This window comes from Strix uralensis, chromosome 3, assembly GCF_047716275.1.
Source record: "Strix uralensis isolate ZFMK-TIS-50842 chromosome 3, bStrUra1, whole genome shotgun sequence".
Lineage (NCBI taxonomy): Eukaryota > Metazoa > Chordata > Aves > Strigiformes > Strigidae > Strix > Strix uralensis.
Window position 1 is genome coordinate 117,606,714 of NC_133974.1, and position 16,115 is coordinate 117,622,828.

General features: G+C 53.8%; 2 protein-coding genes across 3 annotated transcripts in view; both read right to left on the minus strand.

The window, feature by feature from the left end:
* Positions 1-10,342, minus strand: part of PTK7 (protein tyrosine kinase 7 (inactive)) — a 39,187-nt gene extending 28,845 nt beyond the window's left edge. For both annotated transcript variants that reach the window (XM_074864098.1, XM_074864096.1), the window contains exon 1: positions 10,225-10,342. Coding sequence is in view for 1 of the 2 variants with exons in the window: in XM_074864096.1 (XP_074720197.1) it covers positions 10,225-10,255 (31 nt within the window). In the remaining variant the exon portion in view is untranslated. The remainder of the gene's footprint in view (positions 1-10,224) is intronic.
* An 833-nt stretch (positions 10,343-11,175) lies between these two features.
* Positions 11,176-16,114, minus strand: LOC141941412 (heme-binding protein 1-like). The gene is made up of 5 exons (XM_074864099.1): positions 15,932-16,114; positions 15,679-15,764; positions 12,898-13,039; positions 12,598-12,781; positions 11,176-12,442 (listed from the first exon to the last, which is right to left on the minus strand). The coding sequence occupies exons 1-5, from the start codon at positions 16,098-16,100 to the stop codon at positions 12,268-12,270; spliced, it is 756 nt and encodes a 251-aa protein (XP_074720200.1). The 5' UTR covers positions 16,101-16,114; the 3' UTR covers positions 11,176-12,267.
* Between the last annotated feature and the right edge of the window lies 1 nt (position 16,115).

Genomic DNA, 16,115 nt, shown 5'->3' on the forward strand with positions numbered 1-16,115 from the left:
AGCTGGCCAAGCTCTCCACACAGTTTATAGCTCATGGAAGAAATGCTTCATCCAGTGCCATAGTCTTGAAAGTGACACCCATGCTGTGGCAACTGCTGCAGGGATTCAGTTGTGCACCCCTGCACGGCTCACCCACAAGAATGCAGCCAGCCACTCTGCCTTCCCAGGAGCAAGGGGATGGCACAGAGGCTGCGTGATGCCACATACAGCACTACATCGGGGGCAACCCTGCAGCCGTACTCCCCACAGAGCAAGGCTACGCCGTGGGTCCAGCTCGAGGTGAGGGAGTCTCTGGAGCATCCTGCTTCACTACTTGGCTTACTGCAGGTTTGACCTGTTTTCTCCCCTCCCATAGGAAGGGAAGAAACTCCCAGGAAAGGCGCTCCTGACAATACACCAGCTTTTCCTAGAAGCCACCATGATGCTGCAAGCTAAAAATCACCCCATGCATCCAGCAGTGCCAGAGACAAGTGGAGCTACCAAAAGATATTGAGGAGACAAGCCTCACTCCACTAACTGCACTGGTGCCTTTCCTATTTATATGGGCTCTACACTGCTGGGTTTTGACCTCTGCCTGCATCTGAAACTTGCAGAGGGACTGGTTACCCAGGGTTTCTCTCTGGGTTTGTACCATTTCTGTGTCACCCCTCATGAGTGTTTCAGGGACAATAGTTCATACAGCCTGCTGTGCACTGCACATCCATTTTCAGTCTATGTGGCACTGCCTTCCTTCTGACTACAAAGCACCATCCACAACTCCCCATATCTGTCTCCAACTACGCTCTACAGGTCTGCAGATTTCATCCAGCTCCTCCTCTTCATTGCTGGGAAGTTGAAGACCAGCCCATTTCACAATCACCATTTACGGTTGTGTAGGGCAGCACTGCTGTCCAGTTACAGCCCAGAACCTGCCTCCTGAGGGAAACATCACCGGGAAGGCTGACCTGCAGTATCACCTCTGAAAGCAAAGAGGGCACAGAAAGACACAGTTACTTGTTTATTTTCATTAGAGCCATTTATGAATCTATATTAAAAGCCACAAGAATAGGAAAGTAGACAGAGAAGCTAATATTTGCTCTTCTCATGCAATATTAATTAGAAGGTAGCTTCTCTATCAGACATTGCTACATTTCCTCCCAGCTAAAAATAGAGAAAAGTCACTGAGTGGGAAGAATGTGCAAACAGGGCACTTTCTGGAATACTTTTACAAATCAATAACTAGGCAGAACGCTTGCTACAGACAGATCTGATGCAAAGCTCCAGCAACAAATTAAGGAAAAGCTTGGGTATAACAGACTCGCAGAAACAGAAATTAATACTAACCTAATCTCCTTGAAAAACAACTGCTTTTCTCCATAGTGGCAGGACAGCTCATTCCCAATGTATCTGGAGAACGAATAATTCTTATTGGGCAGTCACTAATCCACCAGTGGGAAGAGCACCAGGACATCCTCAGCAACCAAATGCCAAGAAAGCACAGAAACAGTGGCAACAGACACTCAACAACCAGGTCCTGGAGAGGAAGAAGTTGTGCTGAAATATCTGCAGGTGCCTGACTGCTCACTGTGGCCACTCGGCAACCCAAGGAAAATGGTTGTTCCATCAAACCCATAGCACATCTTTGTCTGCACAGGAGCCACGGAGGAGAGCATCTCCAGCCAGCAAGAGGCAGGGCCAAATCCCAGCAAGACCACAGGAACACAGTGTGACATTGAAGGACGCCCATCACGACACTCTTGTTTCCTGGGTGCTTATTTCCTTGCGAAAATATTAACCATTCAGATTAATGGTTTCTGCTTCAGGCCATATGGTTTTGAGAGCTTTCCTTAGCTGAGTGGAAGCATTCTTATCAGAAAAGTCTCTGATTTCTAAGAACCACCTGAACACCTCATCAGCCCTGCCCCAGTTCTCCTCTGATTTCTCACCACTTGTTGTGAACTGGAGGCCTGTCTCAAGGAGACAAGAGCAATCTCAAGCTGGGATAAGGAAGCCACAGCCATACCTGGCAAAACAGCAGTGCTCACAGCCAGACATTGGAGAGAAGTCAAGCAACAGTAAAGTCAGAGAAGGGGATGTGGGGCATACCATAGGGGGTTCTGGACACAGAAGAGGAACAAAGAAGGGAGACAGGAGGCACAACTGGAAAAGGAACAGCTGCACCTGGGCCAAAGCAACAAGGCAGCAAGACAGAGGCAGGACTTGGGCAGAAGGGTCAATGCTGCTGTGCCAGGTGAGGCCCCAGCAAGCAGCTCCTCCACTTATGCATCTGAAAGCTGAAAGAACACACAACATGCAGGGAGAGCCATCAGGAGCTAACGCAGCAGAGAAAAATGACATGTGTTGCCTTCGTAGCTCAGCTTTTGCTTAGAATATGGCGGATAAACACCTCTTCAAACCCAGCTGGAGGCAAGGGTGATCTCAAGACCATCAGCTGACATCCAGCCATCTCACTGCTACAGAAGGAGGCTCAGCCCAGGAACCGGCCACTCCTGTAACACCTGCCAGTGCTCTCAGATGTCTCCCAGGCTCCCCGTGTTCACAGCAAGCAGTATGAAGGGATAGGATAAAAGAAGAAAGCCAAGTAACTCACAGGAAGCTCTGTTTTCTTTGGTCAGACAAAATTTGCACCATTCTTCAACTGCTGGAGGAGACTTTCAGTGTTGGCCCCTCTTCAGGGCAGCTGCAGAGGCAACTGAACGACTCATCCTCAGCAGCACAAACCCATCTATGCTCCCACAGATGGTCTGGGAGAGCTGGATGCACTGCCCTGAGTGGCACCCTACAAGACTGTCTGGTTCTGTCTTCTCTGATCCTGGCTTTGTTGGGAAAGACAAAAACAATGAAAGCTTCCCACTGACACAGACACTGCCAGCGACTTCATCAGAGCCAGCACCATGGAGCAGCTCCATGCCACGCAAGTGATATGCCTCCCCAGCAGAGCCAGGGCACACACCAAAGCACACTGTGTGGAGAGCAGTAAAGGCACTTGCAAGCCACAGCTTGTCCTGCCTTCAACCATTTGGAGAGTCACTGTATGTTTTGGAATCAAAGGCTTCCTTTGTGCTCCTAGACAGGCCAACGAGCAACCGTAATGAGGAGAGCATTTATAGCTGGTCTTAAGCAATACCATGCCTATCTTGTGCCAGCATCATATTCTACAGCAAGGACAACCCTGCACAGAGCTGCCCAGAGGCACATCTGCAGCCAGAACAGGGCTTGGCCTCCCTGTGCCATGGCTCTGGGGACAGAGCTCTCTGGCTTGGGGTGATGGAGGACAGAATCAACTTGCCGGCATGCCCATATCGACAGCAGTAGGGTGCCGTCTTGGCTGCTTTTCAGGGCGGCCCGAGCTGCACCCAGGCGTAAAATCCTGATGCTGGGACAAACCTCATTTCACAACAGCATCCCAGGAGCGGAAAAGTTATAAAGCCTGTCACCTTAGAGCTACCCTGAAAACAAGTATCTGTCATTAGCACTGAGGTCTGAGTGCAAAGTGCTCACAGACACTCCTACCCTCCAGGACAGAAGTCATCTAGGAACCAGCAGCTGAAATACAAGTAGACTCCTAATACTCACTCAAACCCCAGTCCCTTCCTGCACCAGCTCCCAGCACAGGCAGCAACGTTGTGTCATTGCTTTCTCTCAATTTGCAACATCTTGCTTTCCAGCAAAGTCTTGCTTTCCACCAAAATCAAATGTGTCACCCCACTTTCCAGATAGGAGTCTGCTCGTATCGGTTTTCCTCATTCACCATCCTGCACAGTATTGAACACCGATCCAAGATAGCCCAACCTCGCAGAGGTCCAGACCATCTGACCTGGTGGGGGATTCAATTCACACACACTCAGGGGCCCACTGCACACCCCAGTCCACAAATGTCAAACTTCCTGCCTGCTCCATTCAAATCGGAGCTTAATTTGACAAGGAGAAGACAGGACATTGGTATCCCACCGGCAAGCTCCATCTCACACGAGGAATCATCAGTTCAAAACAGCCATGCCTCCTCTGCAGACACACAATTTGCGTGCACCTGCTGTGCAAGGGGACAGGGAATTAATGAGTACTCATCATTGCGATGTTCCACCCTGGCAAGTCCCAGTCTGAATTCTCCTGTGGTTGGATCTGGCTAGTTTTCATTTCTGCTCTCTGGGGCACCTGGAAACCTCAGCATCCATCTGTTCACTATCAACAGGAATGTAGTGACTTGGGACCCACCTTGATGTCACCTAGTATTTTTGATTAAAATGCATTTTCAAGAGAAGTCCTTGCAGAACAACTTCAGAGGGTCAAAAATCAGAGAACAGAGGATGGATTTTTGAAAGCTGACCAAATCAAAGGAGCAGCCCCAGGCAGTAACAGTTTGCAAAGAGTATCAACAAAAGCACCTACCCCATCAACCTTCCCATAGTGCTCTAAGACAAGCAGGCTTGGAAATGATCTGAGCTGGGCCAGCACACCAAAACTCCTCATCCCAGGCACACAGACCAGGCTTTCAGAAGCTTGCAAACCACTCTGAAGTCCTCCTTGCCTCTCTCTTTGCTGATCAGACAGCACGTATTAGCTACCTCTCAGAGGAGAGGAAAGCAGTCTGTTCTGTGCACAGACAGAGATTGCTTCCCCTAAAAAGGCAAGGCTTAAATTAAGACTAGAAGTACTGTATGGCTCAGCCTTTTAAGCTCAGGAAAAACATTTTTGTATTAAATTTTAAAAAAAGCTGGCAAGAGTGAGGAACGGAGCTGAGGCAGCAGTCAATGAAAAGCACATGCACTGCAGACCTGGCTGCCAACACAAATTGATGCTTTGAAACAAAGACCACTTGTGTTTGGCTTGAAGATCTTCCACAGCTACTCGGCAGGGGCTGCACAGATTAAAAGGAGACACAGGTAAACACAGGAGAACAGCACTTGCTGCCAAGTATTTCCCCAGAACAAAGGAATGACCCGAAATGGAGTCCCTGCCTTGACGGGGTGACACGGGTTCATCCTCACTGTGCTGCAACATGCCAAAGCAGGCAGAGGCAAGAGGAAACATTGGACAAACCTTTGGATGGGACTCTCTTCAACCTGAATTCAAGCAGCACCCAGACCCACAGACACACAGCCTGGACCTGGAGAGCTGCAGCTGTTTAACGCACTGAATGTGCCCCCAACCTCAAGAACTCACAGCAGCTTCACTACAAGGAGCCTGTGCCCATCTCCCATCGAGGAGAATACCCAGAAGAAACCCAAGACAACTGTTCCACTCCTTGAGACTGCAGACACTCGTGAGCATCCTGCAAAGCTTCTGAGCGCTCTGGTCTAGTTCCCAAACCAACCTACATCCATATAAAGACAGGCCTTGAAAGCCTCTCTTCCTTCCCGCTGCCTGCACAGTGATATGTTCAGAAGGCACAGGAAGAGTGAAACAGGAGATGGTCTTCCTGATGATGATCCTTCAGTCCGGCCCTTTTTTGTTTAGGGACACCAGCTGTCTGGTCTAAACCAAACAGCAATCGCAACAGCTCCCATTACAAAGCAAGGTGGACTTGTTGGCACCGTGTGACTTGAGAGGTGGTGGGACACTGCTCCCCTGCATAGCACCCAACAGCAATGCAGGAAAGCAGCCCCTGGACCAGATGCCCCAGCAACAGTCAAGGAAGAGGAGAGACAAACTGAGAGCTGACACCTCATCAACACAACCAGCACAGCAGATCCTGACAGGGTCGGATAGGATGGAGGAGGTGGAAGTGCAGGAGGACCCTGCCCAGGCCACATCCTCCAGAATCAAAAAGCTGCGTGCTTGCTTTCTTATGCTGGGGTTCAATAGCTTTGGCATGAGGAAGTGAGCAAACAGCTTCTAAAAGACCCCAGGGTCTCCCACCTTACTCGCACTCCCTCTGAACACCCTCCCTAAAAGGCAAGAGATGCACAACGTATCTGGACTGCTGAAAGCTCACAAGGACATCAGGAACGAGACACGAACCACGTGCAGAGCTTCAACCATGACAAAGCCCAGGGACCAGCCCCTGCTCTAGCAGGCGGCTGCATGAAAAGCCTGAAAACCTGCAGCATCCCTATCTGTTCCCTGTCAGGTGTCCCTCAGAGAACAAATCCTTCCATGCTCAGTAGTGGGATTGCTTCTTCCAGGCAAGCTGGCAGAGAAGGTATGCTACGTTCACAGCACAGCCCTTTAACCCCACTGCGTAATATAGCATCTGCTTTTCTAACAGACTAAAGGCATTTACAAACAGCTCTTGGATGCCACATCCCAACATCCTCCAGGCAAAGGGCAGGACATGGAAAGAGGCCACCCAGCATGGCACCTCTGCCACACTGAAACGCACACTGATGCCCAAGAACCAACATGTTGTCAAATTGCCATTTCTTCATCTCCCTTTCCCCTCTCCCCCAAGACACAGTTGATTTCTTATAAAGGTTAAAAGACACTACATTTGCCCTTCTCCCACCTCCAGCATGACCAGCCAAAGGCGTTCACCTGGGGGCCTGGGGAGGTGAACTGGTACAGCTGCCTCTTTCACTTACACAGCAAAACCCACTGTGCTAGTTCACAGCTTTTGCAAACCCCCCTAAACCCAATATTAACAGCCTGCGCAACTTCAATCCTCATAAAGGAAAATGTTTCTGTGCATCTGCCAAGCATCTTGTCAGCCTCGCTGCCCTCCAGGCCTCCAAAGAGCTGCCTGTCCCAGCCTATGAGACCACCACTCATGTTAGGAGAATGAGACCTGTTTCCTTGGGGTCTGGACAAACAATCGCACGTCCTCCGATCTCAGGGGAATTTCCCTGCAAACACCACAGCAGCAACTGCCTTCACAAAGAGCACATTTGTACCCAAGTCTGTCTGCTGCTAAATAAGCATTTGTTCCAAGCTCCCAAATATCGAAAGCAGTGGAAACACCCACTGCTAATGTGAAATATTTTGCATTCCAGGCCTGAGAGCTACGCTTGAAAATGTTCAGAGAGGAAAGAGTGTTTATTCACTGGAGAGAGGTGTAGGTCCAGCTATTTACTTAAGTCCACGTGTGCTTGCTGGAAGACAGCTTTGATCTTTGAAGCTCAAATAGCAGATGAATTGCAATGAAGGGAAGAAAAATATTAGTGTAGAGTTCCCCTAGTAAATACCTGTAACCAGGCCTCACTTTTAAGTGCCTTATTGCTTACAGCCAGACTGGCCCTTGCGTTCTTGCCCGCCGCCCCAAAGCCAGGCTCTTCTCTTCCCACTCGTTTCCTACCTTCTTCTCTCCATTCCCCCTGGGCTCCGTGGCCTTTGGAGAAAAAGCAGCCTGCCCTCCTAGGACACATATACATATCTGCTTGGATGCAACATGGACCAGGTTTTGGTCAAACAAGGTGAGACCTATCCATCTGAGCAACACAGAGATGCGTGGTGCCATCCACCCACTTCTCTTGAGCAAGAAGGCTTTAGCAAACTGGGAGAAAACACACTCCCATCGGCAAAAGCATTCATCACCCAGCATGCAACTAAATACAGGTGCTTGCTGCAGTTTAAATATCTGCCCATATGCCTTTAGAGACGGTCTCATTCCAGATCAATTAAGACATCAGAGGACATCTTTGAAGGATGCCGAACTTGACAACCCTCTGGTTGGTGCCAGCTCTCAGTTGTCCAGGACCCACTGTACAGACAAAGAAGTGCCTACAGCCATGACTATGGAGTCGCTGTGCCTTTGAAGCTCCTGCCACATCAGGGTTACAGCCTGCCCCGAGCTCTGCCTGAGCACAGCCAAGTCCCAAAGGGGACCACATGCTTTATAAGAAAAGAATGGTATTGGCTTGTCATCGCTTTGCCCCAAAACAGCCCAGAAATGTGCTGAGCAGCACAGCTTTTCGACTGCTGAAGGGATGCTCACTCAGATCAACTATCATAGTACTTGGTCTGGCTGCAGAGGACTCGGAGCTGCTGGAAAACAGATGGCAGCTTCAGCTCAAAGAGCAAAAGTCACCTAAGTTTTACTATTAGAAATTTATTTTGGACCCTTTAAACCCAAGAGAAATTCTCAGATCCTATCTGATCATTCCTGTTTTCAGAGATTTTCTTCTTTAGGAATGGGCTTCCTAGGGAGCACAAGAAAAGCACTGCCATACAGAAACATACAGCTCAGCACAGGACATGGAGGCACTTTCAGAACAAAACAGACCTTTTGGGGTTTTTCAGCTTTAAAGAAAAGTTGACTCAGCAAATATTTCCTCCGCTAACATTTCAACCACATGTTCCAGCAGAAGCCAGCACACATCTGGCACGCTGCAGTGTCACTGCCAGAAAGATCACAGCTTTGCTGAGCAACGGAAATGGAGGAACAGGGACCAGCAGTCCAAGCACTGAGCACTCCTGGAACACATACGTGGCAAAAGAGGATCACAGAAAGGACCCATGTGAGCCACGGATACCCCACGCTTCACAGGTCTTTCCCCAGCCCTCTCTCCAAACAGCACCCACAGGCAAAGGCAGACACTGCCCGCAACCTGCAAAACTTACCACTAGCCCGTAAAACCTAGATTTTGAACTGTACGTTTTGGACACATTGAGGGTGTCTGAGATTTTTTACAGTGTCCGTGAGCTGGACAGCAGCACGTTCCTCCCAGTGCTGTAGGACATGGTCCTCCTGAGAAACACGGAGAGTAGGTGCTTGGGAGCAGCACAGAAACTCCAGCAACCGAAGAGGGGAGTGTGGTGGCAGGAAAGCCGGCAGACAGCCCTCACAGGCAGGCCTGCACATCCCAGCTGCCCCCGGCAGCACGCTGGCAGGTAGGTGACCACTGCGGCAGGTCCACTGGACCCTGCGGCTTCAAACCAGAGCCCAGGCAAACCATGGGCTCTTTCTCCAGAAAGAGGCTTCTCAGAAGGCTTGCCAAGGCAATCGGCAATTGCGGTGCTAATCAGCTAAATAAGTGCTGCTTTTCGTGCTTATCAGCTGTAAATTGGACGTTACTTGCAGCCTGGCAGCAGGGCTCAGCCACAGCTCCAGACACAGCAGCGCTATAAATACCTTTCCCTCAGAGGCAGTATCCTCCCCAGGCGCTAGACTAAGGTTGCTCTTGATTTTGCAGCAGAAACTGCCAAGCAAACTGTACAAGTGTGCACAGCGACACAGAAGGGACCACGAGTGGGTCCTGGCGACATGCAGGACGCTGTCTGGCAGGGCTCCCAACCGAAGGGGGCAAGAAACAAGGTGGCGTGGTGTGGGGCAGGCACAGGACACTTCAAAGCCAGGCTGGAAACCAGCTCACAGCCCCTGTGGCTCTCGTGTCACAGCCAAAACCTCGGCCTCCTCGGGCAAGGAAAATGGCGCTAGGAGGCCAGCAGGGAGCAACCCCATGGAGCAGAGCGAGGGAAGGCGGGTTTGGGCCTTGCGGTTGGAGTTGAACGCTGTGAAAAGCGGCAGCCAGGAAAATCAACCGTCTGCCCCCCGAGCCTCTGTGCCACCGAGGAGGATGGCAGGGCTAGGAACAGGCAGGGAGGCTGGCTCACACCCTGCCCACCATGGAGGGTGGCATGGGGGGGTGTGCGGGGGGGTGGCTCATCCGGATGCGCTCAGCAAGGGGCACAACCCCCTCAGCAGCTGAAAGGCCAACTTCTGCGGGCCGGAGCCTGCTGCGGGCCCGCTGCTTCTTCTCCGAGATTCGATCCGCTCAGATTTCATGGGAAAAACCACCCGCTGCTGCACACCAACAGCCTTCCCGGTGTCGGCCCTCACCGCAGGGCCCAGAGAAGCTGCGAGACGGGGCCGAGCCCAGCGAGAGAGGGCTCCGGGAGCCACCTCCCCGGGGAGCGCCCGCCCGCCGCCTCCCAGGCGGCACACCTCTGGCGCGTTTGCATCCCGGTTCGTTTCGGCACGACGCTCCCCCCGTACGAACGGGCAGGGCGGGCAGGGCGAGCCGGCGCACGCCGGGGAAGGAGAACCGGGGCGAGGCGCTCCGGCGACTCCCGCAGCGCAACCGGGGCGCCGCAGGGCCGGGGCCGAAGCGACCGGGAGCCCGCGTAGCCCCTGCTCCACGCCGGAGCCCCGCGGGCCCGTCCCGGGGGACGCCGGGCCCCATCACCACTGGGCTCACGGGAACCCGGGGAGCGGGGGGGGAGTGGGGGGGGGGGGAGCGGGGGGGAGCGGACCACCACCCCACCCACCACCCCCCCCGCCGCCGCGCACCGGGACCTGCATCCTCAGGGCGGGGGGAGGCTGCGGCGCCCGGCCCAGCCCGCACTCACCCAGCACCAGGAGCACCCGCACCGCCGCCATCCTCCGCGCCACTCCCCGCCGCGCCGGTCAATGCGCGCCCCGGCCCGTGGCCATGCCGCCGCCACCGCCCCGCCTGCCGCCGCCGTCGGGAGGGGCTTCCGGGGGCGGGGCGGCCACCGGAACCCCGGGCGGGGTCCGGGCAGCGGCGGGCCGAGGGGAGCAGCGCCCCCCACACCCCCAGGCTGGGTGCTCGAAGCGAAGCGCCTGCCGGGAGAGCCGAGGGCGCCGGGTGCCCCCGCTGCCGTCTGCAGCGAGCCCCAAGGTGGGGTGTCCGGAGCAGCGAGGACGCACCAGGGCCCCCCTCCCGCCAAGGGGCTCCTCGCGGGCGTGCTGGTTGTTAGACGGGTGGTAGGTGCTCCCCCGCTGTGAAAGCACAGGGGCACCGGGAGCCCTGCACCCTGCTGCAGGGAGCAGGCTGGAGGCACAGCCCCAGCTGGACAACACACCGCTTGCTCCTTGCTGCTCCCCCACATCGCCCAAAGTTGGGGCACAGCAGCGCGAGCTGGCCTGACCACCTTCACCGCGCAGGCTGGAGGCCACGGTGCCTGCTAGCGCCTGCAAGCAGTTGATACCAATTGTAAGGGGCCTCAGACAAGAATACATCCAAGGACATAACTTTTGCAACTGTGATGGGTACATCCCAGGGAGGGCAAATAAACCAGCAGACATCTGTGGAGACCAAGGCAAGGAACCTGAGAAACTTTACAGACAGAGCAATGAGTTAAGACAAAACCTTGTATGAAAAAAAGACTCAGAGTTCATGGAAAGGACACCAAGAGATACCTCTTCAACAGCCACTAGGGACCACCACAGACCACCGAAAACCCCCATGGAAGCCCCTCAGAGACCCTCCCCCAGATTTTAGTACACTTGCACAATGTGCAACATACACATTAGATACCCTGGAAACAGGCAGGTACTTCTCAGAAATTACATGAATATTTATTTCTTTTATTGTGTATAATAAGTGTGCATGTTAGGTGGTGTGATCCCCTGTGCATCCAGCGCTGCCTTCTAAAACTTCAAACTAAGTCTTAGAGGGTTCTTCTGAGACCGGATTTGTGGTAGCAGCCTCCCTGCCTGCCCAAATGCCTCCCATGAGCCTGCTGCAGCCCCATCACACCGGCCCTGGCAGTTGCAGCTCTTAACACCAGCTTTCTAGCTGGCTCGTTGAGCCTTCAAAATGCTGGTTGGTTTTGGTACTGCATGGAAGGCTCACCATCAGACACCCCATAGCATCCCCGAGAGCGCTGCTGGATCCATCGCAGAGGATGCTGAAGCCTTGACTCAGCAAAGCCTGTGGCACAGGATCACAGCGTGCCTGCTGCCCTGCGTGGTGGTGCCAGTCTGGAGCTGCACAAGAAGCCCCTACCATTACCACATCCAGAAGGGCCTGGGCGACCACGGAGCAGGGCACGTGGCTGTGTGGCTTTGCCAGTAGCAACAGACCAGTCTGGTGGCTTCTGGAGCATTGTGAGGAGAGAGCAAGGCTCTTCCCAAGCCAACCTGGGCACCCCCCATCATCACCATCTGCAGCTGCAGTGGTTTGAGCTGGGTTTATTTACTGTTGGCACTGCTAGCTTCCCGCAGGAGAGCGTGATAGTATTCATGGATGTGAAACTCACTGATTAATGCACAACACAACACACAGCAGTGCTGCTGTTGCTGTCAGGACCCATCCCTCTCAGCTTGTAGCAGGTCTGCAAAACAGCACCCACAACTGATGGACAAAGGCTGCCAGCACCCTGGTCCTGGCTGAGGGATGGTGAGTGACAGCCAGGGAGGCACCCAGCAGCCCAAAGAGAGCCACCCCAGCAGGAAACGTTCAGGATCCACATGTTGCTTGCAGCAAGCCCTTTCCCACTTCAAACCCCACCATCCCTGTAGCAAGTCTCTTGGTCTGCCACTCTGTGGGTGAATGGTGGATCAGGATGTGCATTTGTCCCCTTTGGGTCAGAACTGCCATCTACACCAGGTTCAGTCGCAGGATGGTTTGTGGTCACAGAGGAGACTCACTCTGCTTGGCAGATGAACCAGATCTCATTGCGGCGCTGAGGGATGCTGGGATTTTCGTAAGCAGCCACAATGTAGGTTTCCCGGAGCACAGTGTCTGTGCAGCCCAAGAGCTCCCAGAAGAGACTGATCTCCCGCAGAATCGTCTCCTCAGTGGTCATCCCATAGAAAACCCTGCAGCAAAGGGAGCAACATAAGCAATAGAGACAGCACATTCCCCCTTCCCACAGCCATGGCTCCCATCCCCCTGCCTAAGGAACCACAGCAGCTGCGCAGGAAGTTCATACACTGCTGCTGAGCTGAGAAAACACCTCTGGTACTGGGGTCACCTGGTTATAACCCGTAGCGGTGCCCTCTCGGTGATGTTGATTTCGGGGTCCATGGGAACAGGGGGGTTTTGCTGGAACTCTCCCGGGAGGTAATAGGCAGTTATGACCTCACGCTCCAGCTTGGTCCCCTCCTTGGTCAGGTGGATTTCATTGAGCACTGGGACTGTCATCCCCAGGTAGCAACCTGGAAGGAGGTAGGAAGGCAGTGGGCACAGTGAGACGGCTGGGTCAGTGGTGGCAGCCCTCTTCCTCACTCCAGATGAAGAGTGTCAGCTCCCTCCAGCCCCCGCCTGCACACACCTATAGAGTTCTCCTTGCAGATGTAGCGCATGAGCTTCATGAAGCTCATGGAGATGCTCTGCTCATACAGGGGCTCCCCCTTGGTGACAGACGCCCACTTCCCTGCTGGGTACTGCCGCTCCTCATAGGCTGCTTCCTCACACTGAAACAGGCCACAGACAAGTCAGAGTTAAGCACACTGACAACACTGCAACAGCTGGGTGGCAAAACCAACACTGACAGGCAGAAAGTAGGGAGAGAGGACCCTGCCAAGATGAGAGCCCCTGATAGTCAGTGATTGGCAGGGGAGGCCAGAGAAGGCAAGGGGAACTGGCATCACGTGCACCTCAGACACCACTTAACAGCACTGGGCAAAAGTCAGCAAAAGGAAAAGCACACAGAGGGGGCAGGATGCAGGGAGGCTTAGAGGCTCCTGGCATGCACAAGGAATGCAGCACATCCTCAGCAGGAGGCACAGGACTTTCTGCTCCTCTCCAGTCACTGTCCTGCTTATGCACAAGGATGTTCCTGATTCCAGGCACCCAAAGGCTTCCAGTAAGGTTAACGTTATTCTCAGGTGCAGTGCCTTTTCCCCAGAGCACTGCGTGCACAGAGGATAACAAGCAAAAAGCCTCCTGCCCAGTAGAAGGGAAAGTCTGGCAAAAGAACTCTAACACCCAGAAGAGCTGTGAAGGTTGGAACAAAACTCCTCTCAGATCCTTCTCCCATACCAAGTGACAGAAGGAAGAAGAGACATGAACCAGTTGGTGCAGAGGGGACAGCTTTGCAGGATGGGTCAGAATCTCTATTTCCAGCACAGATGCCCCCTCTTTCAAACGCAGCACAGAAGCGGGGAAGGGGGAGTGGGGAAATTGCATCTGGGTCTGCTCACAGTTCAGCTCAAGGCATGGTTATAACCACAGGTACCACATAAAGAGGAGCTGGGAAGTTGTAGCCAGCACCTATCTTCCTGCTCTCAGCATGTTGTTCAGCCAGATTAAAATGGTCATGAGACAACCTTGTTCCACAGAGCTCAGAGCACCTGTCCAAACATCTGTGCTCCACAGCTGTACCAGCAGTGAGCGAGGCAGGAAGTTGTGACCAGCCTCAACACTGAGTGCAACCTCTTTGTGCCTCCACCCAAATCAGGCCTCTACTCAGAAAGCCAAACCAAAGGCAGAAGGAAGACATCTGGGCTGTTCATGTGCATCAGTAGGGTGCCACAAAGTGCCCCAAAACACTGCAGGCCAGCCAGCATTCACCCTCTAGATGGGGCCATGCCTGCTATTGTCCAGCAAGAAAAACAGAGCAAGAGCATTTTTCAAGCAAGGAAACCGCCAGTCCCTCTAGACTATTTGAAACTCTTACCTGCCACACCATCCGCAAATAAACCTATCAACACAGCAAGGCATAGTGTCTGGTCCTTCCACTGCCTGATCCTTATATTAAGCACCAGCGCTCTAGAAGATTAGACTTGACCAAGAGAAAGAGTAAAGATGCTTCACAGAGACCCAGTGACTGTGACTACAAGCTGGGGAATTTGAGTACTGACAGAGCAAGGCTCTGTAGGTGGTATAATAATTCACTTGCCTCCAAGAGATGACAGCTTGTAGCACTGACAGCTCAGGTGGAGCAACCAAATGCTACCAATCTGCCCAAGCCTGGGAAATGGGTCCTTAAGGGCCCCTGCTCGAGAGTCCCCTCAGCACTAATGCCAGGAAGTGGCTCCTATCTCCTCACCCAGACCCAGAATCAAACTCCAAGAATCCTCCTCAGGCACAGAGGAGATGCCAATAGCAACAAAAGATCTTCAGGCCCCACAAAGTCTTGAGGCCCCATTCCTGCCTGGGACTAGCATAGGTAGAGAAGAGCCCAAACTAAGTCCCTGGGACCCAGAAGAACAGGGGAAGAGGGAGTGTGGTGAAGCCCTAGTTCAGAGCTTTACAACCCACATGCTCAGATGTGTTTTACAGGCAGGAGTGCTAGACCTCATCCCAGAAGAAACTGGTTAAGCTCTCCTCATATAGAGGACAACTGACATGTCTTCTTGGTAGCAAGCCCAACCAAGCCTGTAGAGACACAGGAACCAGTCTGACGAGCACTTCTTCACAGTTATTTCTCAAAGCTCAGAAGCACCCTTTTGTGCAAGAGGTGAGAGGAGGCGTGCAACTTAGCCAGCAAGAACAGGAGATCTTCAGGCAGAAGCTACCATGTTTGGATCAGCAGTTGTGACAAACACCACCACATGCTCAGGTCTGACAGTCAGGGCCCCGGGCCCTGTGTTCCCCACAGAAGCAACTCTATCTTGTGCCAGCTGAGATCTCCAGCTCAACCAGCAGCCACAAACTTGCACAAACACAAACCCAGCAGGACTTTGAGCTATGCAATGAGGTGTTTTGAGCAAGGCAGGCAGGGAGCAGACTCCGAACTGAAAACTCACTCTCTTGGTCGTGCCCACACCAGCAGAGCATAGGTTGGTAAAGGAGGCAGCTGGAAGTCAGGAGAGAAGAGAGAGCAGCAAGACTAGTGGATTTTCAAATAAAGTCTGGAAAACTGAGCATTGCCATTACTCAACATAGGAGAAGACGCAAGAATGGCAGAATACTGCACCAGTCCAGAGCTGCCATCCTGGCTGCAGTACTTCTGCAGAGACCCCTGCGGGGCTGGTGCGTGCAAGCTGACACAGGGCCACCTCCTCTGCGAGGAAGACGCTTTCCTGCTCCCCAGGCTGGCGGCAGCACCCACACCCGCCTCACCACAGGCGGGCAGCGGGGGAAAACAGCAGAGAGGAGCGGGCCTCACCTTCTCAGGCTGCGAGAGGGTAACGTAGGGCACGGCCTCGCGAGCCTGGTTGTTCCGGGTCATCTGGAAGATCGGGCCGGCCATGTCTGCAGGGCGAAGCACAGGAGAGGCGAGGCTCGCCAGGAGGCTCGCCCAGGCTGGCGAGCGGAGGGAGCCCCCGGCGCATCGGGCGTGGCTCGCAGGGCGCTCTCAGTCCCCGAAGGGCCCCCCCGCCAGGGCCAACCCCCCCTCCGCAGCGCGGCTCAGCGCTCACCTCGAGGCAGGCTCACTCGGTGCGTGCTGGCTACGGCCTCCCAGCGGGCGAACAACCGGCCCCGCTCCGCCGCCTCCGCCTCCTCCTCCTCGCCGTCGCCATCCCCCCAGCCACCGGCCGCGGCCTCCTCGCCCAGCCCGCCCAGGTCGCCCCGTGCGCTGCGCGCCATCGCCCCCCGCTGCCC

Excerpts from the sequence above, each read along its gene's own strand:
- LOC141941412 (XM_074864099.1), bottom strand. The coding sequence starts at position 16,100 with ATGGCGCGCAGCGCACGGGGCGACCTGGGCGGGCTGGGCGAGGAGGCC. Across the intron at positions 13,040-15,678 it reads CCCTCTCGCAGCCTGAGAAG|TGTGAGGAAGCAGCCTATGA; the intron begins GTGAGGCCCGCT and ends GGCCTGTTTCAG. Across the intron at positions 12,443-12,597 it reads CCGCTACGGGTTATAACCAG|GGTTTTCTATGGGATGACCA; the intron begins GTGACCCCAGTA and ends CCTTTGCTGCAG.